The sequence below is a fragment of the Phaethon aethereus genome (genome assembly GCF_964289735.1).
Source record: "Phaethon aethereus genome assembly, chromosome: Z".
NCBI lineage: Eukaryota > Metazoa > Chordata > Aves > Phaethontiformes > Phaethontidae > Phaethon > Phaethon aethereus.
The window spans coordinates 86,376,944-86,402,322 of NC_138577.1; the positions used below are offsets into that span (position 1 = coordinate 86,376,944).

The 25,379-nt window shown below is 40.9% G+C and overlaps 2 protein-coding genes across 2 annotated transcripts; one reads left to right on the forward strand and one right to left on the reverse strand.

Annotated features, from left to right (window-relative positions):
* Positions 1-4,788: 4,788 nt before the first annotated feature.
* Positions 4,789-8,363, reverse strand: MBLAC2 (metallo-beta-lactamase domain containing 2; the record flags this gene model as incomplete). The annotated part of the gene is made up of 2 exons (XM_082013584.1): positions 4,789-5,174; positions 7,919-8,363. The coding sequence occupies 2 exons, from the start codon at positions 8,361-8,363 to the stop codon at positions 4,789-4,791; spliced, it is 831 nt and encodes a 276-aa protein (XP_081869710.1).
* Positions 8,364-11,471: 3,108 nt separating this feature from the next.
* On the forward strand, positions 11,472-23,829 carry POLR3G (RNA polymerase III subunit G; the record flags this gene model as incomplete). Its single annotated transcript, XM_082012787.1, has 7 exons — positions 11,472-11,591; positions 13,697-13,826; positions 17,837-17,899; positions 18,629-18,679; positions 22,044-22,114; positions 22,981-23,109; positions 23,583-23,829. The coding sequence occupies 7 exons, from the start codon at positions 11,472-11,474 to the stop codon at positions 23,667-23,669; spliced, it is 651 nt and encodes a 216-aa protein (XP_081868913.1). The 3' UTR covers positions 23,670-23,829.
* Between the last annotated feature and the right edge of the window lie 1,550 nt (positions 23,830-25,379).

Consider the following 25,379-nt stretch of genomic DNA (forward strand, 5'->3'; position numbering starts at 1 on the left):
GGGGCAGGAGGGGCTCCGGGCGCCGGAGCAGAGGGTCCCCGGCAGCCCCGGGGGAAGCCCCTGCGGAGCCCCACGGGGGAGCAGATCCCCACCCGCCCCCGGGGAGGCCCCACGCCGCAGCGGCGCAGGGCGCGAGGAGGCCTCCCCCCGGGGCGGCGGGAGCGGCAGAGCCCGGGGGCGATGAGCTGCCCGCAGCCCCCGTTCCCGTCCCCCCGCGCCGCTCGGGGGCGGGAGGGAGAGAAAACGGGGAGCGAAGCTGCGGCCGGGCAGCGGGGAGGGGCGGGGGAAGGGGTCTGGGAGCGGGGTGCAGTGCCCCGGCCCCTCCTCGGGGTCGCTCGGCGATCCACGGGCCGGATCGTTCCCCGGCGGAGCCTGCGCGGCCCGGGACGGGCCCTGGTGAGTGACCGCTGCTGCCCCGCTCTCGCCCACGAGCCTTTCGCTGTTTTCTGTCCCCGGCCCAGCTGGGGAGGGGAGGGATGGAGCGGCCCGGGGGAGAAACCGGAGTTTCAGCCGGCCACCGGCTGAAACCGGGAGTCAGCCCGCCACAAACAGAAAGAACAGAGGAACAAGCCTGGGTGGGGAACCCCAATAAACTTAATTTGAAAAATGGAGCCTCCCAGCTGGCTGCTCCCAAGCCCGTTTTTTTTTTATTCTTTAGATAAAACCAATATTGTAGTATTTTAAAATTGTTTTCATCCAATTGCCTTATTTTCCTCGTAAGTACTTACAATTTATTAATTTCCCTCATAAAATCATATTATTTCTACCTATATTTGCCTTCAAATTCTGTCCTCGGCACCCCATAAAATTCAAAGTTTAACAAGATAAACTAGTTTTGAAAATAAGATTGGTTCGTGCAAATGTGCAAAGAGGCTGACTTGAAGACTACACCTTGACACTGGAACTCCTGGGGGAAAAACAAATGCCTTGTATTAACTAACAACCCCATAGCCCTGAAGTCCGGTCTTCAGGTGTCTGGAAGGAAGCATATCCTCATCCCTAAATAAACAGGTGAATTTCACTGTCTTCATTTATTCTTGGCTTTATACAGGCCCATTTTTCAGCTAGTTTTCATGACAGCTCCTGCTTCTGTTATTCATGGACTGATTTCCACAAAACTTATACCATTTAGCAGTTAATAAGGAGTCTTTTATCAGAAACTAGACAGCGAGCATGCTACTAGGTGTTATTTCAAGCTCCAGGTGTGTGCTGAACAGAAGCTATGTGACCATATTTGTTTCAAGTACAGTAAACAGCTGTCATTAGCTACTGTCTTGGGCGGAAATAATAATCTACGTTGCCACATACTGAAACTGGCCCCCAAATATAGACCTTCACCACATCCATGTTTTCTGTATGCGAATTCCATTGAAAACCTAATTCTGATTAGTGTTAAAATGTGGCAGGGTGTTTTTAAGAAGTACCCACTCATGGTTTTATACAAGCTTTGCAGCATCAGTTTTAATATGTAAATGTTTCGAAAGCAGTCCCTTGTTCAGAAGCATAAAAAACACCGATAGCAACTTCTGAAGATTTTATACTCCCTTTAGAATGAAAAAGTGCTTCTTTAAAAAAAACACTAGAAATTATGACAACTGCATAGGATTATAGCATTTTTTTATTATGACTATTTCTGATAAAATTATTTTTTTAATGTGTAAACTGTTGTTTAACATCACAAAAGTCTTGACAGACTACAAAGCAAAGCTTCCCGTCTGAATTTTTTGTCAATTCCTCCGTCTACTGAAAACTGCATTAACATACATTTAGATTTTACAAATAAATCAACACAGTTCTAAGTGTCCAAGATATTGCAACGTTTAAACTTAAAATGCATGTTTTAAATATTTAATCCAAGTAGTGTTAAAGGGACACTGTCAAATTCTTATGACTAAAACGTGGTAATTCTTAACAAAAATAGAGCCAGTTCTTTATACTTGAGGTAACATTTACCTAGTAGTGAATTTCTTGTAATACAAAAATAATTTCGAGACCCTCAAAAACTACTTTCAACTGGATTATAGCAGCAGTGTACTAACACACCCCATTTTGGGCTATGTTCACATAAAGCTCACTTCTGATCTAGGAAAATAACTTCCTGGATTTTGGTCAAGGAAAAAATACAAGCAATTGCTGTTATCTACATATACTTAATGGACTTAAGCATGGCTTAATCGGGCATTTTGAAAGTGATCTGGACATTTATGGATCTTGTAGCCACCACTGAGCACAGACTTAAACACAAATGATGGAGGGCATCCTTCCTTTTGAAGTGGCATGCCTGTAAGCCTCATTTTAGCAGCCCAGTTTTCACCATACCAGTAAAATCTGGCTACAGGGCTTCTAATATTGGATCAAATAAACAAACTGATGGTGGAGTAACACAAAATGTTAATTCAACAGAGTCTCTGAATCAACATTTGCAAAATTTTAGCAGCTGGCATACATATTGGCAGGCGCTGTGACAAAAGAGGTCTCTGTCCACGCTATTGCACAGGGTTATCACCAGTGCTCCTGTGGCCCTCACAAAAACATAGAGCAAGATTACTACCGCTATTACACCACAAATGGCTAATCTGGAGGAATTCAGTTACTGCTGGGTAATCTGTGACACCATGGCTTCACCTTAATAACTGCTGTAAGCTTCAGTGCCATGTATGTCTTCAGCCATTTGGACTTTCCCACTTGCCACTTCAGATCTGTGATTGCCCATTGTGAATCCTTGGCTATCAAAAACAGTGTCTGGACTGCTACATAAATAGCAGCATGTGTTAGCAGGCTAAAAAGGAAAACCACACTGCGGAGTTTCTTCTGGGCCTCTTCACTGAATGGCTTTTTTGCTTCCCAGGCTAACCTTTTGTATTTCTTCCTCTGACCAAATGAGGCCAAGACAAAAAGCTCGTAGCTTCATTCATGACTAAAGTCTACCCACTGATTAAATGCTCCTCATGTAATGGAGATGTACTTGGATTTCTCCAAAAAAGAGACTATGGTCTGAGTGATAACAGGTCTTTCAAGTGCTGCATGGCTACGCTAGCAATAGGCACTGCTAACAAGAACACAAACTAGGCACGTCACAACCTATCAGCGCAACTCCCGGTGAAGAATATATTCCAATGGTAAAGACAGGAGTGCAGTGATTTGTGAAAGGAGAAAAGTATTACCTAAGATATTCTCTTTCATAATTTTTAGACAGAGATGCTTTTTATTTTGTAAACTTTTTTTTTTTTCACCAGAATTTACTTCTCTTGAGAACTTTCAATTTCCACTCCCCCGTGCCTTAGACAGAGCCCAAACTTTGGGCTCCCCTTTTGTTGGGTATAATGAGAAATCATACCCAGGGGGAAAAATAAGCTTCCCCATAAAGTGAAAGCCAAACAAATAAGGTTAAACTCCACTAAAACTTGGCAAAAACATTTGCATTCTTTTTAGGAAAGTATATATGTCTATATACAAAAATAATAACAGACAGTGTCCTTTTAAAAAAGTTAAATATATATAGGCTGTTAGAATAATTCCACAAACTCTAAATAAGCAGCTTTTAAATATCACACATTCGATTTTTATAAGCAAGTTACAATGTCACTTAGCATTTCTCAATGTATTCAACTGCTTTTGGAACAGAGTCAAACGCAATGCACTTTTCGTAAAAACGATACACACCAAACAGCTCATAAGCAAACAGTAAACAATTCAAGTTACATTCACTTTGTGGTAACGAGTGTTCCGGCTGTTTAATCCAGCACCTGCAGTAGGGTAAGGTATGTTAAAGCCTTCTCCTGCCACAGAGAATTAACAACCGAGTTACAATTCAGTCACATAAAAATAATCTTAAACACAAATAAAACCTTTAAGCTTGTCACAGTCCAGTCTGTAATTTTTTTATGAGCTTACCAGAAAAAAGCCAAACACATCAAGCAGGCACTCAATCCACTTTGTACAGACTAGTCTAAGACATTAGTTCATTTGTTCACAAATTCTCTAGTTCCTAACTCGCACACCTATAAGCGAAACAGTTCCCTAGCTGATGGTAAGAGTGCCGATTCTTGGTCCCCTGTCACGGTGCAGGTATTCCCCTGTGCACCACACCGGGAAACATGAAAGCCTCAACAGTCTATCCGCTGTTGGACCCACATCAAAAGCTCTTTGGGTAAGCTGATGTATCTATACCTGCCAGCTTGGAAGTTTGGTCTATAGCATTTCCCTAGGTTAGTGGATTCCAAAGAAACTGCCAGACACCTACTTGGCAAAGATGCAGGTGGGTGCAGCAGACACTGAGCGGCAGGTGACAAGGGCTGCAGAATAGCCCTCATCTCTTTCTGCCCACCGAGTCCTGTGTAGGTCTTGCTACCTAACGGCACTGCTCCCAGCACACACCAGGTCTTAGTACAAACTGTGTTAGGCCAAAACCTGAGCAGGAGTTGAGTGAATAGTCATAAACCCAGTGCTACATCAAAAAGGTTTCAGGCATGAATGTAAAAACCTCTCCTTTTGGTATATATGTATCTGTCAGAATCATAAGAAAAATAAAACCATGTATTTCAATCACAATACATACGCAAACCCTGGAAAAATAGAAGGAAAAATGGTAGCTTTGGCTAAAGCTACTAGCTTATGTACTTTTTATAAAAATAGGAATAAAGTAGGCAAAAATAAGGAGAATTTTTGCAATTCATCTGTACCAATTTGCCAGCTTTTCACTAACACATGATGCTTTTGCTTGTATCAATACTTTCACAAGCCATTTATTTTTTCAACAGGGAATATATCAGGCAAAATGCACCGTCACTAAGAAGTGACTCTTGAATTTGTAATGCGAAGTGCTACACTTGCAATGGATCTCATGGCACAAGTAGAAACCTTATGACAAACTCCAGCTTGCGAAATATAGTTGGAAGCTAGCCGATACAGCCTTTCTGCCCCAAATATGTTGAAGTGCCCAGGCAGTACCTTCTCCACGAGACCTCTGTCCACTAACTCCATGAGGCGCTGGCAGCTCACAACGTAGTCACTTACTCTGCTGTAGGGAAGCCAGTCAATCATGGATCCATCATACACCACGTCTCCACTGAACAAAATCTTCCGGTCTTTGTCGTGTAAGCAAATACTGCCTCTTGAATGACCAGGCATGTGCATGACAGTAAGCTGTCGGTCCCCAAGGCTGATCACATCCCCTGCAAACAAACATGTTACAGGAAAACATGTGCATTTATCATGTGTATTAAACACCACAAAGAGCACCACCTACCCATATACTGGGAGTTGATACATAACTATATATCCATGACAATGGGAGTGGGACATTTATTTTCTTGGTGAATGCCAAAGAGGCATCTGAAAGATAAAGGTGACATTAGGGTATTTTCCAATGATAGTAATAGTTAACACAGGCTTGGGTTGTATTAATTGAATCTGTTCCCACCCTAATAAACTAAACTGTGAAAAAGAAATGTGATAGAGAAAATAAAACAGGAAAAAAACCAGAACAGAGACAAGCTGGTTCTCCTTTGGAAGTCTGCAGAGTAAGTATTTCACAACTTATTAGAAATTTACCCTCACTTAGCCTAGAACTGCACTGCTGTTACTTTTGAGAGGCAAAATGACAGAACATAAGTTGCTGGAGGAGAACCAAGGCTGGCCTCCACACACCTTATCTCATTCAATCAGAGATACAAAAATAGCAACATTCTTAACATAAGGTCATTTTTTTGCCAGCTAAAATGTGACAGCCTTTTCACTGTACTAGCCACTAAACTGGTACTTTCAGCAGAAAGACAGACTAGGGATGGAAAACAGGCCAAGTAAGTCTGCTGTTGATTTTATATTGTAACGCTAGCTTAATTATAAATGTGCAAACCCCATTAATCTACAGGTGGTAAATATGTAAACTTTAGAGCTGTGTAGAGAAAGATGACCAACATACAAGCGACCTTCTCAGAAGCAGCCACTTAACAACTGTATGAAACGATTCTAAAAGAAGTTACATCCAGTACCATTGTAAAAATGGTGCTTAAAACTGTAATACACATTCCAAGTTCCAAGGAAACAAGAAGAAGGTTCCAAACCTCTACTGCATTAGAAATCGGAAAGTTACAGATCTACCTCACACCAGAGACAGGTGTGCCATGAATTTACTCAAGACTCAGCAAGCCTAAAGGTACCTGACTCTTCAAAGGCAGACTTTTCGTGACAGGACCCAATGTGCCTTGGTGCTCAACTGAAGAGGATTACTGAAAATGGCAGAACAGAGTTTGGAAGTCACGGAATGGCAAAGACCTGACCATGCTGTCCCTAACTCAGAAACAGACCCTTATGTTTGCAGAAGCTGCTTGTTTCAAAATTATCAGAATTTTTAGTCAAATTCTCTTTCAGGGGAATGTTGGGAAGCCTTGGTAGGAGGAAGAAGAAAAAAACCTTGACTATTGAGAAGATTGTGCAGAAAATGCCTATATTGGTGAATGAAGCCACAGTAGAGATGGTGAAGTTAACGGAGGAGAGTGTTCCAGTGAGTTTCAGACTGCGCCTGGCACTGAAAAGAGTACAAATTAATATGGCATCAAAAATCTAAAGAAGAAATGTACAGAATTTAAGAAAAAAAACAAAGACTGGGACACCTGAAGGAAACTCTGAGCCTCAGAAGATGCAAGTGACTAGGAAAACTGTAAGCAGTAAGGCACAATACAAGTAAGTGCAATTTTAGCTACAATAGCCAAAACAAAAGGTGCTTGAAAGACCTGCTAAGATTAAGATAATGCAAAAACTTAACAAATGAAGCAGTACAATGAAGGCTGTGGCTTCAAGCTGTAAGACAGTATCACCCCTGCCACATTCTGTCTTTTCAGCACTACTGGATATCCTCACCCCACAGCAGACACATGCACCAAGATGACATGCCACTTCCATGCAGTATGCCTGAAGGAACATCATCTTAGAAACTTTGACGTTGCTTTCACAGTGAGTGTGCTTGTTCTTTTAAAAAATTATTTGTAAAATAATTTTTAATAACGAAAAAACAGCGTAAACTTCTGTTGAGTGACTACAGTTAAATGTCACATCAGATCTCCTCTGAAGTCTTCAGTAAGTTCAGTTCTGCTTTTCCAAGCACCTATGCGGGATGGCCTAATACAGCCAAGAAAAGACTAAGTCCCCTGCAAAAGGTGTCACCTGTCTATCAGACAGCTACCTTTCAACTTCTGCTTCACCACATTGTACAGTTAGGTTGTTTTTTGCCAAAATAACCTAGCTATTGTTACCTATTAGAGACCATAGGAATTGGTATAGGAATATTCCAAAATGGAATTTTTTTACCAGCAACAAGCCACTTCTGTAAACGTTACGTTTGTGTTAAATTCTGTAAAACAAAATCCGCATTCTTCGCAGTACATATTTCAATAAACTGCTTTGTTCTTTGCATTATTATGCCATGGCAGTTTGTAACTATTATGGGTCACCAGGTGCCAGAACTGATTGACATGGTGACATGCTGTTAGAACCCTGAGGCTAAACCTGCGGTGCCCAATTAGTCACTCACTCAAATTACTGTTGAGGGATTCTTATTACAAGGAAAATCCTGCACCGACAGGCAAACAGAGCAGGCAAGCACAGGGCATTTTTAGGCAAGCTTATCCATTCCCGTTGATACTTTAGGAACTGGTCGAAACAAGAATTTAACCCAGTACCTATCTTTTTTGTCCCGTCTTGAGGATCGCTTGCGGATTCTGCAGAGACTGAACTGAAGTGAAAAAAAATACGGCAAGAGCTCCCTAAAGCAGCACGAGAACAGAGGCAAGAAAGGTGACCCTGCGGCCTAGGACTCAAAACAAGGGAAGCTTCTTTTTTAAAATTGCTTCCGGTCAGGCACGAACACAAGCACCGATCTGACGGGCGAGCCGCCCGCGGCCCGGCCTGCCGCCCTTACCCTCCTGCAGCAGGCGGGTGGGCCGGACGGGCGGGACGCGGAAGTGCCGGGCCCGCCAGCCGGGCTGTGGCGGCCGCGCCACCTCCCGCTCCGACAGCCAGGTGACGGCCTCGTAGTTGTCTCCCCGCAGCAGGGCCGCCGCCTCGGCGCTGTGCACCGCCACCTCCTCGAAGTGCTGCAGCCCGCCCGAGTGGTCGAAGTGGACGTGGGTGGCGACGGCCAGCAGCGGCCGCGGGCCGGCTCCCTCCGCCGGCGCCAGCAGCCCGGCGGCGCGCAGGTAGTCGGGCAGGCTGCGCAGCCCCAGCCCCGCGTCGATCACCACGTCCCGCTGCGAGCCCCGCACCAGCCAGATATTGGCCCGGTTGCCCGACTCGTAGAAGCGCTCTTGGATCCAGAAGATGCCGCCGCCCAGGGGCTTGTGCGCGAACCACTCCAGCGCCGACATGACCCGCCCGCCGCTCCGCCGCCACGCTACCCACCCCCACCTCCCCTCAGCACCGCGGCGGCGGGCGGGGCGGCCGCGGGCACGGCCCACTGCGGCAGCGGCGGGCGGGGGAGCGCGGGGGCGGCCGCGGCAGGCGGGGTCAGCCCTTGCGTGAGGGGGCGAAGGGGGCGGAACCCCCTTCCCCTGTCGTGACAGGGCTGGGCGCTGCCCGGGGGAGGTGGCCGAGACCCGTCTGCGGAGGAGGAGGTAAAGCCGGGGTCGAGGGGTGAGCGGGGAGACCCTCCGGGGGTGTCCGGCGGGTTGGGGCGGGCAGAGGGAAAGCGCGGGGAAGAGGGAGCGGGGAGGGGGGCGGCAGGAGGCGAGGGGGTGTAGGCGCACAGGGCAGGCGCTTGTGGCCCTCGTGGCGAGTGTTTTCACCCTTTTACCTTCAGGGGCACCGGGTAAAAAAATACAAACCAACCCGCAAAACCTCAGTATTTATATTTCAGTCCTTTCTCTTTTTTCTGGTCTTGTACTGTGTGCCCCCGTGTGTGAAGATCAAGGATCTGAAGACGACTGAGAGTTTTGTCCTGAGGAAAAGGAAGGTGCCATCACGAGAGCTTGCCCGAGTGCCGAGCCTCCTCGCACCTGCCGCCATCGCAATCGCAGCCGGCGGCCACCCCACTACCACAGGCCTTTCCCTCCCGGAGGCCTCTGCAGCCTTCCCCTGCCTGACTGCCTGAGCAGCAGCCTACGTAGTTTTGAAGGAATTTTAAAAGCCCAAATCTGAAATTCACCTTCTCATTTGTAAATGACACGCAAACTACCTCTAGAGACAAAAACGCACCTAGGTGCTGCATTAGGCATCCCTTGTGGCAGCCAAAACACTAGTTGTTCTGGTAACTTTGTCATGCTTGGTAACTGAGGGAAATGGGGTGTTCAGTCTGGAGAAGAGGAGGCTGAGGGGAGCCCTCATCGCTCTCTGCAACTGCCTGAAAGGGGGTTGTGGTGAGGTGGGGGTTGGTCTCTTCTCCCAAGTAACTAGTGACAGGATGAGAGGAAATGACCTCAAGTTGCACAGGGGGAGGTTTAGATTTGGTATTAGGAAAAATTTCTTTACTGAAAGAGTGGTCAAGCATTGGAACAGGCTGACCAGGGAGGTGATGGAGTCACCATCCCTGGAGGTATTTAAAAGACATGTAGATGTGGGCTTAGGGTCATGGTTTGGTGGTAGGATTGGCAGTGCTAGGCTAAAGGTTGGACTTGATGATCTTGGAGAGCTTTTCCAAGCTTTGTGATTCTATGACTTAGTTGTGCAACTCAAATTTCCTTCACAGTTTCTGCCATCATCTGTCACTTCACGGTATTGGTAGACATAAACCTTCTAAGCCAGTGTGCTTGGAAAAAAATCATGAGTTTTCAGTAAAACTGAGTAGCTGAAGTACCACTAGTTTTAAAGCTTGTTACTTCTCATCAGACGAACGCTCTATTTCAAGGGAATCTTACTGAGAATTAATTTTAAAGCAGCATTTTAAAAATGGACCTTTATATTCGCTACGTTTAATGCAAACAGTGTGCCTCTCCTTGCTAGCTGGACAGCTCCCTTAACTTTGTTTGTTTGTTTGTTTTCTTCTCTTGTTTGTTCCCTTTTTTCACACCTACATAATGTAATTGCTCATGTTTGGGGCTTTACAGTATCTTTTATCTTTCTCCACTCACATCTTCCTTTTCATCCTGTTTTCAAATGAGTTTGCTATTCCTTTTTTCTTTATTTTTTTATTTCCAGTTGATTAAGAGCTCAGTCTTAGCTTTTGCTTTGTTGTCTTTCTTAAAATGATTTATTTAGGTCTCTTGCATATTTTTAGACAGCTTTCTCTGCTGCTGAGTGATGTGGAAATACATAGTGTGATTTTTGTTTTATCCAAGCAGAGCTTATGCCTGTTGAAAATAGTAAGTGGGAAAATACTTGGATCAACCTGTTTCTCACTAGCATTTAATAAAAAGGCCATTGTTTCCATTTGGGGGAATCTTAATCTTAAGTATGCATTTCTTTGCTCCTAATCATAATTCTCTCCTGAGTTCCTTGTTATTTTAGACCAGTGTGTGAGAAGGTGTAGGTATTGTGCTGTTTCTTATTTCCTCTTTGAACTTATTATCTCACCTACACACTCATGGTGGGAACAGATGTGATGATAGGCGTACAGCAGTAAGTCTGGAAGAGACACGTTCTTACCAAGCAGGGTGCAATATGGTAACCTTGCAATTAATGGTCAACAGCATGTGGGATTTTGGGGCTGGGGCCTTGAACTGATCTTTACGTGGTCTTGGCAAATGAGCAGTAAGCACATTGCTTCAGCCAGGTCCTGTTCCTTGATATCTTCCTTGCAAAAAATGTGTTTCTCACATTTTGCTTTACTTGCCAACCCATGGGTCATACCATCCTGAAGGTGAAGATGGACGTAACCGTGAAGGTGGTGAGATGTGATTGTAAATGTGGTTTTGCAGGCTATTTTTCTTGAGATCCTTGGTGAAATGTTTTAGTTATAAACAATCTCCCTTTATCAGCAGCTAGCTTGCAGACATGCTGGAGCCCTTTGATGCTTTTACCTTACTTTTGGTCCTTTATCAGTACCCGAAGCTACTTACAAAGGTAAAGGGGAAAAAAAAATCCTTAAGGATGAAGAAACCATGAGAGACAAACACAAACTTTGTTGGAGAAAAGTTCAGAAACTGCAAAATGTATCCACAGAAAGTTCAGGGTCCTTGAACTTTTTTTCCTTTTTTTCCCTTGTTTCTGGTTCTTCCACTCTGAACTCAAGTCAGTGCATCTAAGGTTTAGAAGAAGAAAGTTTAACATTCCTAGGTTACAAGGTAATTTCAGGCATGCAGAGGTGGCTAGAAGAAATGAGGGAATGGAGTTGATTTTAGGCATGTACCAGCTTTATAGTATGGGAAAGAACCTGAGACAGGCATTAAAAATGGCTTGCTATTTAAAATGATCTTTGAGAGTGGTTTTAAAATTACTGTAATCTTTGTTAGACATTAATTTTTTAGGTAATATATGCATGCCTTTGATACATGTAGCAAAAATAAATCTTTAAAAATCTGTAATATTTTCAGTAACTCCAGATGGCTGGGTCAGGTAGAGGAAGAGGACGTGCTGCATTTACCTTCAATATAGAGGCTATTGGCTTTGCTAAAGGTGCGGCTCTACCTGATGTCATGTGTAAGCCTCCACCACCGTTTCCTGTAAGTACAGCAAATATCTCAGAGCACACTCTCAGTGTTCAGGTAAAGTGTATTCACTCTCACGTTTAGGTAATGTAATGAAATATAATGAACAACCCTAAGCACTTCAGGTCAGTTTTGAAGTATTTAATGTAAATCATTGTTTTTCTTATTATTACTTCCTGTCCCTTTGCTAACTGTTGTATCCTGTATTTAACTAGATTGCTGTCAAGCTGTTCGTTCGTTAAAGTCCTGATCATGATTTGGTTTTCTGGACATGACGATAATGGAAACACTGGATATCTGAATTTGTTTGAAATAAAGTTACAGTAGTCTTTGAAGCTATGAATGGATTTGCAGTTTTTAGAGATTTACTGTTGATGCAAACATGAAAGATTTTGGATGATTGTCTTGTACCACAACAGCCAGCATTTGAAAATAACTTAAAAATAACTGAAACATATTCTATGTAATTAAGGAAACTTAATTGAGATTTGGCATTTGGCATGTATTTGAAAAAGAAAAGTGAAGAAAGAGCATTTTCTGACTGTGTTTTGCTATGCAGGGAAACTTGGACAATTTTGAGGTAGAAAAGTAGTCTTGCAATGTTGCAGTTTTGTATAAGAGAACTTCCCAGTTACGTCAGGGTTTGATCAAAGTGCATGAAATTTTCCTCAATCTCACATGTTATGATACAGAACTTGCAAGTTTGACATATAGTTGGTGCTGTGCTGAGATTTCTCTGAGTAGTTATTTCACCCAAGGTTTTGACTTACTGAACCAGATGTTATATAACCTCTTAGTCTACCTTTACGACTAAGTTGTAGGATTTCAGTGATACTAAGCCACCTGTAACAGTTCCTAATGCAAATGTTGCAGTCCGCTTGACAGCACAAGGAAGCCAAATTCTGTGTGAACTGCAGCTTCTGGAGTTACAGTCAGCAGTGGATCAGCCTCTCAGAAGAATTACATATATACCATGGAGAAGTTAAAGATGCATTCTTCCTTCTGTGAACAAAGTTTCAGAACCAAGTTAAACTTGTCAGGGGAAGTCTAGTACCATTCAAAAAAAATAAAGTTCACCCAGTGGCATAACTAGGATCGATACAAATTTCAAGAGTTAGATTTAATGATTGGGCAGTGACAAAAAGTATATTACAGCTGTTGATGGACTTACAGTGAAATTATTTTAAGCTGTGAATTGTTGCTATTGCATGTTTCTAATAGATACCTTCTGAGTTCTTAGGAATTTCCTGTAAATGCAATTAGAAACTCCGTTAAGGAGCATCAGCTTACCAACAGCAACATTAGTGATTTAAAATGTTGGCCAGCTAGCAAATATATCTGGAAGCAGTAAACTCCTTTCATGATCCAGCTCTGGGACTTGTGATAGCACTTTGTGCTTTGCAGCCCCCCACTCAGGTATTGATTGTGCACCATCTGTGCACATGTGAGAGAAACAACATCCATTTGGTAATTCTGTCTCTGGCTCTAGTGTTCTGTGTATTTTTAAACATGTTTTCACTTATTTATCTTTTCCAATTTCAAGATGCATAGTGCAAAAAATCACCCCAAAAATCCAAACCTTAGCAATTCATTTAAATTCAGCTGACAGAAACTGAATGGTGTGAGGGCCTGTGTGCTACCTAGTTGTATGACAACACAACGTGTTTCCATGACAATAGTCACAGAAAGGATGTCCATGTTACTCAGAGTCATCATACTTAATGTAGTTAAAACACTGTTTTAGAAGAGCTTAAGGCCAGCGGGACTCAGACTGAAGAGAGAAGCAATGGTTTCTGAGTAAGTTAGGCTGGTGTGAAAAACTGCTTTTGGCAATTAAGAGCTTAGCATGACTATGAATGACTATGTCACAGTTTTAATACTTTTTTTTTCTTGATTTCTTGATACATTTTTGCAGAAAGATACAGCAAAGTCATAAAAGGTATAAATTTAGTTGTAAACGTAGTTATGCATGTCGGAATGCAATAAAGTATACTTGTGAAGTAGCATAATGCATAGTTGCAGTCTTCTGTGATTAGCTTTGTTTATTGTAGCTATTGTTAGTGTTCCTGTATATTTGATGGATATTGAGACCTCATAAATAATAAACATAATTTGTACAGAGTACAGACAATAAGCCAGTGCCTCTGAAAACAGGAGAAGACGAAGATTACATGTTGGCCTTAAAACAAGATCTTAGAGGAACTATGAAAAAAATGCCATATTTTTTGACAGTAGAAGAAGATCATGAAGGTTTGTTTGTGTGCTTTTTATCTTCAATAGTTGTTATTCCATGAAGGATGATGTAGTGAAATGCATGTGTTGAAGATGTATTTTGTACTGATAATGAGGAATAAAAATTGGCAGCTTAAGATAATAGGGAATTTTTCTGCTTTTACACTTATTGAAGTTGTAGGTCACACCTACGAGTACTGTAACTGGAATGCAACTACTGTGTGAGAAAGAGAGGTATCAAACATCTATTCCATTTGATGCACAGTAAGAAACATTTAGACCAACTACATGCAGTCTTTTCAATTGTATGTTAACTGAAACAAGCAAAATAGGCGTTTCTACATGTTAAAACACCCTAAAATTTTTGCATTGGAGCAAAGAAATCTGTAGCAGATACTAGGGTTGAAATTCAGCTTCCATTTTAATTGTGTAAAGACATACTTAAAATAATCAATGTTATATTTAATAGCTGGACATTCTAAAAGGTACGAATTTTTTTTTTCCCCTAAGTCCATTCAGGAAAGATCGGTAAGTATTACTGACAAGTCACCTGAAATACGAAGATTGAGATGAGGATAAGTGATTTACTGAGATTTGCATCAGAAGCAGAGCTGGGTTAGAAGCCAAAGCTTGATCTTACGCAACCTAAGAATATCTTTTGCATATGCGTAATTAAAAATTAACCACTTTGTTATTGTTGGATAACGATAAATGTTCCATACTTGATATCCAGCCATACGTCAATAATACTGTTAAAATCCAAGCTTCCTGGTCAGAAGACTGAGCTAGTGGGAAAGAAGGAAAGGAGAGCAGGGTAGGAAGACTTTAATGTCTGTTTACCTTGCTCGGGGGGGATGGTAAATGTAGCAGTCACAGGAGGTTATTACTGTGAGCAGGGCTTCTCATCATTTGTGATTTTTGCCTAGTTCTATCATCCTCCTAAGTGCTTGTTCTGAATGGTATTAATAGCAAGTGCTGTTACAGGAAAAGAGCAAATATAACATATTAGGAAGTGCTGCATGTGTCAGAGCCTAGGCCCAGTCAGTGCAACAGGCAGTAGCTGAAAAGCTTTATAAAAATGTCTAAGAAATCCAAAGTGACCAAACACTGGATTATCTTTTCCTTGCTATCTGGTGCTGATTTTGAATAATGAGAGGTGACCTGAACTCTAAAACTTGAAGTTTAATTTCCACCTCAACACCATCAGAATATTTTCTGACTGAATATTCATGATGTCGATATTGAACAGATACATAGTCCAATCCCCTCTGAATTTCTTGTCATTTTTGTTCATGGTGTAGTGGTGAATTCTAGAGGTTTTTGAGACTGCGTGCAATTTTTTTTTTTTTTTTTAATTAGGCTTTGAATGTAATACTGATTAACATACCTTACTGATTGTCCGCTTGTTCTTGTACTGAAGCACTGTTCAAAATGGAGCAGCACTGCGCGGTGTGAGCAGTGAACACACTGCCAACCAGATGTTGTGGCTCACAAAAGGCAGAATTATTTCCTCTGACCTGCAGCTGGAGCCCAGCAGTCACCGGGATGCAGCAGGCAGCTGTAGTGCAGCACAAGCACAGCCCAGGCTGGACCCTGACGGTGTGGCCAGGTAAAACGTTGGTTATGAGGCAAGGAGAACAGGTCTGATCTTCATTTCTGGATCCCTTTATGATGGTAGAAGAATTCCAAATTACTCTTTTATCGCATCTCCTCTTTCATCTTCTGAGTAAACAAATTTCAATCCCTTCGGATTCTCATCTCACTAGAGGCTTGCCATGCTCTTGATCTTTGTCAGGCTTGAAGTTTGCTGTTTCCGTTTGAGGCACAAAAAAGGAAACTGCTGTGCCTGAGAGGCACTCAGGGTTATTTCCAAGGAACCAACCACTTTGTGAGAACATACTGTCTCTCTTTGCCAGCTTTGCCTTACATGATCATTCTCGCTGTCCACCTCAAAATTGTCTTTGTTTCTGCAGCCTTCTTTCTGAGATGGAGTGATATCTCTCTGTTGCTGAGTGTGCTCATTAGTAGAACTGCCAGTTTTGAAGACTGTTTTTCTACAAAAACTGGCAGTTCCAGGGAAAGCAGGTAGACAGCCACTTCATAGACTCAAATAATGCTTCAGATGTTCTCATCATCTCCCCAAGGGTAAATTGGTAAGTTGAGGTAACTTTTTACTGACCTTTAGTTGTACAAAAATGCCTCATCTGAGGGGTGGGGTATAATTTCATCAGGGGTGGTCTGCAGCTTTAAAAGCTTGCTTTTATCTCAGTCACAGTAAGCAGTTGTCTCTGGGACTGCATTATGCGGCAGAAGTGGCCGAGCTTTAAGAAAATCACTTTCTTCCCCCAGGGTAGATTATTTTTAACTGATCTTGTCTGTTATCTGGTTTCCAGCCCTTTGCTCCTCTTTATTTCATTAAAACATCTGGTAGGACTAAGAGAGAGGCAGGAGGGGGACTGTGGGCAGGATCTTCTTAAACTGGCTTTGCTACAAGAGCAAATGGATTGTTTTAAACCCTCAGCACAACATCTGTGAGCCAAGTGGTCCTTTGAAGTGTGAGAAGGGAAACATTTTAATTAGTGAGGCCATATCTAGCTTTCCTTCTTTCATTATTCAGGTAGTAAATGGAAGCCACGTCTAACATTGCCTGGCAATTTTGATGCATTAGTGTGCTATATAGAATAGATTTTCATCATGCATTCCAACATGCATTTTGAGTGGGTAGCAGGCATGTTCTATACTAATTTCTCTGTTCTTTTCACTTCATAAGCTATGAATCATTCATATTTTTCCTGCAGGTATATCTGCTATGACTGAGTGACTGTAACCTTGGCAGCAGTTTGGACTTAATTCATTAGCAGGAAGTGGCAAGAATCAGTCTGATGTATTTTTTTACTGATGGCATCAGTAATTAGCTCTTCACTAAAAACCCTTGAGCTGAAATCAAAACTACTAGTTTCTTTCTGTCTCTGTGCTGACAGTTTCCAACAGCATCTGTGAAGGCCACCTACGTTAAATGCCCCTTGAGACGCTGTCGTTTTAAATGCAAGCTCTTTGTTGCACAGTTTTAAGTAGGTCTTTTGCTTACCCTCGTCATAACTAAGTTTAAAATTGAGCTTCATTTCTGAGGTCTTCCTTCTCCCTTCCTTTTCTCTGGTGAGTGTGTTAGAAGCCTTTGACTGTAAAGGTCACAGTCTGTCTTTGTTACCATTTTTTGTGCAATACCCACAAAAATCCGTGTTTGGGTAATGAGTTACTAGTGCAAACAGAATCAGTAATTTTGCATTAAGTGGATTTTGCAGTTGGGCATGGTAGTTTTGTAAGAAAAAATGGGACTGATTTTGAAATACTTAACATTTTGATACTGCTTTTGTTGTTAGAGATTGTACAAGAAAGTTTTTTTGCAGTATAAATGGATATATTTACACTGTATAACTACTGTATTATTTACAATCCATTTATCAGTTTAGTTCTCGTGCCTGGAAAGAGGTTAAATAGACTAAAATGTGTTGCTGCTGTGCAGGACACATCTCTGTTATGCTGCAAAACTTTGCTATTGCAGAAGTACGTAAAGTCTTGGAATTTGACCATGATCAGTCTGCATTTTATATATCTGCATTTTATGTTTTCATTCTTTCCAAGGGTAGAAGTATAAATGACAATAATTTTGGAGGGGTTTGAGTTTTGTTTGGTTGGGGTGAGGGGGATGTGTGCAAGTGTTTTAATTGAAAAGAGATACCCCAAAAATGCAAAACAATATTCAAGGTTTTTGCTGGTTTTTGGGAGGATATAAAATCCAGGTCTTGCAGGTACTTAGCAAATGATTAGTCCTGGGAATTATCATGAGAACTGCTCGAAGTAGTGACATTAAACTGTTTTTTTTAAGTGTTTGACAACAGCACAAGAAAGTGTCCAATGTGGGATTAAAAAAAATACAGTGTGTGTTTAGTTACAGGACAATATCAAGGACAGTGTCTGTATTGCATTTTTGATTAATTGAATTCAATAACTCTTTGTATTCTCTGTAGCCATTGAGAGGTACAGTAAAAAGTACCAGGACAGTGAAAAGGAGCATGCAGCATGGACCCCAGGTAGTATCTGAGATTATTAAAGGCTAATTCTTTATTAACCTGTAAAATGTTCTGCTCTTTTACATATTTGATTAATTATTTTTCAAGCAATAAAAAAGTACACAAATCCTGACCATGTATTTCTTGTTGAGGGTTATGACCTTTGCATGTTTTCAGATCAAGATGAAGTATTACTTTGCCCCCCTCAAAAAGAGGGGAAAAAAAATCTGATTTTGTGAATTTACTCAGTTGAAACAACTGGTTTGCAGCAAAATTGTAAGCTTTAGCTCTCACTCTAGCTTTCCTTCCTCCTTACTTGCCATGCAGATACCATTTTTGAACTGGGAGCAAACACTGATGTTACTAAAAATAACCCAACGTGATGTCTCAGTCACAGGTAGCTGGATTTTATAGCATTAAACTTCCACAAGCACATCTGTAGAGTTCACTACTGCAAACTTACTTATAGAGTGTAAATTGAAGGGCATGTGGGCCACTGGAAGGGCCGAACTTTGTCTCGTTGGGGCAGAGGCCAGTCATCATTAAGTGAGTGAAATGCCAGTCCTCAGTCTAGTTCCTCAATTTAAAGTACAGCTAGAATTCCATAAAACTGTTGTGTGCTAAAACACTTAGGCATGCATGTAAATAGGATCAAGCACAACAGGGGCCCCTACCTTTCCTTGGTGGGTGACAGCGGGAGGATTAGAGCTGTAATATCGTTCATATATATTGAAGTTATTTTCTGTACAGATTGGAGAAGACTCCCAAGAGAGATGAAGCCAAAGAAAAAGACCAAAAAAGGTATATTGTATATTTTTAAGAAGAATTTAGTGCACACTAGTTACGTGATGGAAGACATACTGGATCTGGTTAGGGGGAAAAAATGGTAGAAATGTTAATTACTCTGAATAATCAGGGCTTTTAGCAGATTTTTTCTAAATAATTTACTAGTCTGCCTGGCTTTTGTGGTTTTTGCTTTGCTTCTGTAGGATGTTTTAACCTACTGGAACAGATTTATCTTCCTTTCCTGCCTTTCATATTGATGTACCCTATTAACATATGAGATATGTAACAGTGAAAGATTAAAAACCCACAAAACTTCTCAATTTGAAAGTTTGTATCTTTAGTCAACACTCACCCTTCTTCTATTCAATGAATAGTTGGCTGTTCAGATTTCCTTTACATTTTGGGTTTCTCAATTATCTTGTTTATGATTTGGTTGACTTTTGCATTTTTTTAAGCCTTTTATATGTGATTTAATACAGGTTATTTTCTATTTTCCCTGGTTTTACTTTTTTTGTTTGTTTTCAGCTTGCTTCTGCAGAATTGTGAACCAGATCCTTCAACAGCAGTTGGAGCTGGTATTGGTTGTTCTTACAGGAAAAAACTTTTTTATTACACAGCATCATACGTGTATTTGTTTTTCAAAGTGTTTTCTAGTATGCATGACTGTTATTTTAAGTTCTCTGTAGAAGTCTGTTGCTCTGTTGATGTGAACTAACACTTGGCGTCCTGTATCTAGCTGTCCGTTACACATAATTGTTTACTTTCTTGTTCTCCAAGTCCTTCATGTGTCATTATTCAGTTAGACATTAAAATAGAAAAAAAAAAAGGGATGTGCAGTAGTCATGGAGACTGGCTCAGCTGGAACTTTGTTTCTTTTAAGAGTGTCACTGAGAAGCATGGTAGTAAAGGTAGATGGCAAGATTCAACTGAAAATTAAATACTTATTTGCGAAACCTCTAAACCAGTACATACCTACTTTTTTTTTTTCCAGAAGAAGAAACTGTATTGGCTTTTATAAGCCTATAGGCAATAATTGGCTGCCCAAGATCCAAAGAAGTCATAAATGCTGATTTATTGTTTCTTGTTACGATAATGTTGTGATTATCATAAGCAAAGAGAATCACTACTCACTGGGGGGGATTTTTCCTCTTTTGTGCCAGTTTCTCTGTTTGCTCTTAAAAGTATATTTTCTTACATAGTTGTAATGGCAAAGATCAGCTGACCATCGGATTTGACTGGATAAAAAAAAGGTCCCTCTAAAAGCAAACATCATGTGCTTTTGTTTTTTGTGGGGAATCCTGATGATATAGAGGCCATAGAAAAGTCATATGACTCAGGAGGTTTATAAAGAGCTGATCAGTGACAATTAGCCCTTCTGGTACGTATTTTTGTTGCACTTTGAGAACAGCCATCTTAGGTGACACTTTATAACCCAGTGGATCAAAAGTGAGGGAGTCAAGAGGATCTGCACCAAAATTCAAACAGGCTTCTTACCATTCTACCTTTGTAACTGCAAGGAGTGGTTTTGGGATCACTTCACAGTTACATGTACAGGGACAGCGTCATTTTTACATACCTCTCCCTCCCCTGTTCTGGTTTCCATGAATGTTTTAACCTAACACCTGACCTTCTTAGTGACAAAACTTCGGTTAGAAATCCACATCTCTCCCACACTTACTCAGGGCTGTGGACCACAGAATCCTACATACCAGCAGTGCCTGCCAAAAAAAAAAAAATACGGAGTTGAGCGGGCTCAGCTCTTGTAGGCCAGCTGTGTGCATATGCATACAGCAATCGGATGTATGCATTTAAGCCCAAGTACTGCAAGAACAGGTATTTGGAAAGATGAGATTGTATTCCATTGCACCTCCAAGGTACATGGATGTAAGGAGCTACCGTGTTTGAAGTTCTTCTAACAATGGGTCAGTGTCTAATTTTATGATAAGCTCCAGAGATGCCTAGCATTTAAGGAAGGATCTTGCATGTCTGTTTATGTTTTCAGGCTGTTAGTCCTATAGGCATTATCTCTAAAAGCCTGCAGGGGTTTGTGCAGAGGTGAGAATTTTGAATCACGCTTTCCACTTGTTTTCCTTAAAAGCCTACTTCATTCTGGATGTGTTTGCTTTGATGCTGTTTGTATGTTATTACAGAGCAGCTTGACTGCCCTTAGCTCTGTGCAGTGCTTTTGTCACATAATCCCTTCCTAGGCAAAACATTGAAATGAACTGGATGTTATTTATGACAAATGTTTTTGATAAAAGACAGTTGTCTTCTTAGCAGCTCTTAGAGTTCTGCTTCCTTAAGTATTAGGCCAGATAAAATACATAACCGCATTGGGTTACTATCTGCTCCAGAAGGGATATCCCCTCCATCAAAACATACTGTTTTTCTTTCTGATGACACTTAGTGCAGCCTGGCGTAAAAAAGGTGCAAGTTAGGTGTCTGAAGCTGCCTTGTCCATCAGGCACTTCACACAGGCAGTTTTACCCTGCTGAGAAGAGCTAATCTGCCTTAGGTACAGCCCTGTGTTGTAAGTTTTATGTGATCGTGCTGAATATAGCAGGAGAGCCAAAACACAGCTACATCATGGAAACAGGACATCTCACAGAGCTCTCTAAAGGCTGTAACATCTCTCAGTCTGGAACTCTCTGTTTCTTCTCATCTACGGGTCAAACTGCACTCTGGGAATTGGGGCAGCTATTCCCTTATTTTAGGGTGCTGCAATTCAGGTAGCTCTCATCTGGTTATGTGGAATGCCATTTTTAACCTTTGCTCCACCATGTTGTTAAGTAGCATAACGAGGCTGGATTGTAGGGAGTAACTTGATATCAAGATTAGGTTCATGAATCAAGGGATGAGGTGGAAATACACACTGTGAACTCATTAGACAAGAACCAACTGTGCTCTGAAAGCCATCTAGCTGCAGTAACTGTGCCTACTGTGCTGGAGCTAATAAACTGCTGTCTGCCTTTTTTATCTCAAGCACCCAGCTGTCATTATGTGTTGCATAAATTAGTAACATTAATGATATTTTATCTTTTCAAGATGATGAAAAATAACAATTGAGATTTTGATCTAGTTCCTTAACATATTGTGGGTATATAGGTGAAAAGTATTTTGTGAAGCTGAACAGTTTGGCCAAACATTTGGTCAGTTGTCTGTTCAAAGTGAGTTCCAGACTGGTCTTATAGGCATCACTTACATAAATCGGGCATTTACACCTCCATGAGTGATGTAGCTCAAAGTCTAAGGTAATTTAAATACAGACAGTATGGGATTTCCATGGCATACTCAATATATAAGCTCTTAAGAGGAACTAAAACAAGAGAATTTGTGTTCTTCCATATTAGAAAAATAATAGTGATGTATTTTGTTTCAGCAGGTGCAAGACCAAAAAAGGCAAAAAGCTCTGAGCCTAAAAGTAATCTGGATGTGTTGAAAAAAATTGAGGTAAGATGTGCATGCTCTTTCTGAAATGTATAATAGAAATTGCTGAAGGAAAATGAAGCCTTTAGTATGTTTTTTTGTACAATGAAATAATCAAAGCAGCCTTTTTCTGGCCCTGTCTTGTAACTCTGACAGACAATGTGTCAGACAAGGTTCTGCAATGTGGTAGCACAAAGGAGAGGATAAGGTTAGAACTTGGCTGTGAAGAAACTATTTTCTTTGCTCCTTTCTGACTCTGAACACAACGACCAGTTGTTCTTCACTGGGTAGCAATGTAGCATAATTGTGAACAGCAGAGCTACTATTAGAACTTACTGAAGGAGGGATTGGTGCCAGAGCTTTTAAATCTATTGTAGTTTCGGCAATTTACTGATATTGGAAATGAAAACAATGTAATAAGTTGAGAGGGAAGAAACAATATAGAAAGAGAAACTTGGGAGGAAAGTGACCTCAGTGTTGGAGGAAACTACCCACCATGCGGGAATGGAAAGCTTAAAGGTGAAACAGCCATGTATTTTTTCTTTTGTTGATCTGTCAGTTGTTTGGTGCAGGTACATTATTATATACAGTATGTGGTATTTCTTTATCAAGTATGACATGGCCTTCTATTGTCAGTTATTCTAACAGTGGCTGGTAAAGGGAAATCGCCATCTCAATTTATTACACAAGACATACTTGTTTATACCTCAGATCTGATAGCTAATGCTTGATCAAGTCAGTCCTTATGAGGTTCTCATGCTTCACGACAGGTTGTTTTAAATATTGACAAAAAACATTTGCACAGCATTGTTACGCTAGTTGCCTTGCTGTTAACTGCAGCAGTTGCTGTAACATGAGATTACCTTGTAAAGGAGATTGCCTTGTGACAGGAGTTGGAAAAGAAGGCTGATGATGAAGAAAAATCTGAAGATGAGAAAGAAAAAACAAAAGACAAAGAAGGTGAAGATGATGAAGAAGCAGAAGAACCAGAAGAATATGATGAAGAGGAGCATGAAGAGGTATAATGTTAGTTTTCCTATTTGCACAAAGTCAGACGCCACTCTTTGAGTAGTGTGTTGGCTGTCAGCCAAAGAACTTCTCTGATGCTGAGGGAGAGTTGTAGTCAGACGCGTTATTACATTAATTCTCTTCATTGCACTACATTGTGTTGTAGTTAATTTAAGTGGGTGTTTTAGACTTGTTACTGCCAAAGAGCTCTGAAAAAAGATCTTGCAAGCAGGAATGTGTCCTGCCACAATTAATACATACAGTTATTCATTCTCATCACTAAAAGAGTGATGCCTCTTCTTTCATCGATACTGGAACTTCATTACAATATTTTCCTTTTTCTTTCACAAGAAATAAGGAAAGAAACAACTCCTATTACTGTTTCAAAATGTGGGGACTCAAGTGCAGTTTAAAGCATGTTTCTTCCATAAATTGTGTCCTCCACAGACACGGTGATTGATTTTTTTTTTTTCCTTTTGTTTAGGAAAATGACTACATTTCTTCATATTTTGAAGATGGAGATGACTTTGGTGCTGGCAGTGACGACAATATGGATGAAGCAACATACTAGCTATTGTTGTTAGGTAGTACACTGCTCAAGCCTTACACTACTTGAAGTAGAATTCTGGAGGTAGGCTGAGTATCAACAGAACTAATGGTGGCTCTGTTCGTTTTAAGTATACTCTCCAAAAACACGTTGGACAATTCTTTTTAATTGTACTATGCTGTAAAACAGGATATGGGATCCTTTGTTTTGTTCGTTGGCCAAATGTTTTGCAGACATGAGCCTTTTTCAGGTTCTCTGGAATACCTACTGATGGACTAAGCTATATGCCATTGTATTGCCTCTGCACAGAAAAAGAATATATGCATTTTAATCGAAATTGTGCCTAAGCATTTGCACTAGTCAGTTCTATGCTTTAGCAGTCAAAACTTGAAAGTAATAATGAAATTCTTGATGACTGCAGCAAAGAAGAGATACGGCCTTCAGGCACGTAAGCTGCTTGTATTTGGCAGCTGACTTCTGATTTTATGTAACTTCTGAATTCAGGTGACTGAAAATAATTGACCACTAAGCACTTTAATATAAACTGACTTGAAAGGACCTTAGTAATATGGACAAACAACATAATGAGAGTATTTTGAAGAGCTATTATTCTAGTTAAAAGAACTTAGTATTTACTATTTTGGTAAGAAGGGACTGTAATATTTAACAATGCGTTAACATTACCTTTATGAATCAGTATAATTAAGGGAAATGTAATTTAGAAAGAATATATGGCAGAATTTAAGATTGAGAAATTACAGAATTCCAGTTTTCACCAGTGGCTCACAGATGAGTGATGAGAATTTCAGTCCTTTGCCTCAGTTTCTCCGCCTCTTAAGGTGATACTAACTTTCCTACCTCACAAAGCTGTTGAGATGGCAGATGACAGCTATCCATGTAATTGTTAATGCATTTATTTACTTTCCTACAGAACAAACAAGACAGAAACTTAACAGACAGCAAAAACTTAACAGACAGCAAAAACCCCCCCAAAATGTAGAAAGAGAATGTGGTGAAGTATTTTGATGTATGAGGTTTTAATTGGGAAACACCGGCCCAGATTGCCCAGAGAGGTGGTCGATGCCCCATCCCTGGGAACCCCGCAGGTCAGGCTGGACGGGGCTCTGGGCACCCTGCTCTGGTTGGGGATGTCCCTGCTCACGGCCAGGGGTTGGACTGGGTGGTCTGGAAAGGTCCCTTCCAACCCAACTGTTCTATGAATCTAAAACAAGACAAGAATGCTAAGAATAGCAAAACCAGAATGCTTGGAAACATTCATTTCATTTAAGAACCAGCAGCTGAAGTGTAGAAAACATACTGCTGAGATTAGAAACTTGCGGAAATGACAGAGCATTCTCTCTGTCCCACTGTCCTTGACAGAAAGTATTATTGATCAGTATTATTATATTACTATTGATCAAGGGTTTTGGTTTTTGTTTTTACTTTATAAAAATATTCTGTTCCTGGTAACTAGTGCTGTTACAGGACTAATGAAAGAACAGTTTTAAAACAAAAACAATTCTTTTATCAGCAAAGGGAAGTATGTAAGTTTTCCTTGCAAGTTTGGTGTTTTGTCAAGAAGTTCTTTACCTCACTGCTGACTGGAAAATAGTGTTGCATTATTCTGTGAACTTCTGTGTGCAGTAAGAATTTGTTCCTTAAAGTGTAGCTTTCAAGTGTTCTGATAAAAATCCTATCAGATGTAAAGGAAATGAAAGTAAAATGCTATGCAGG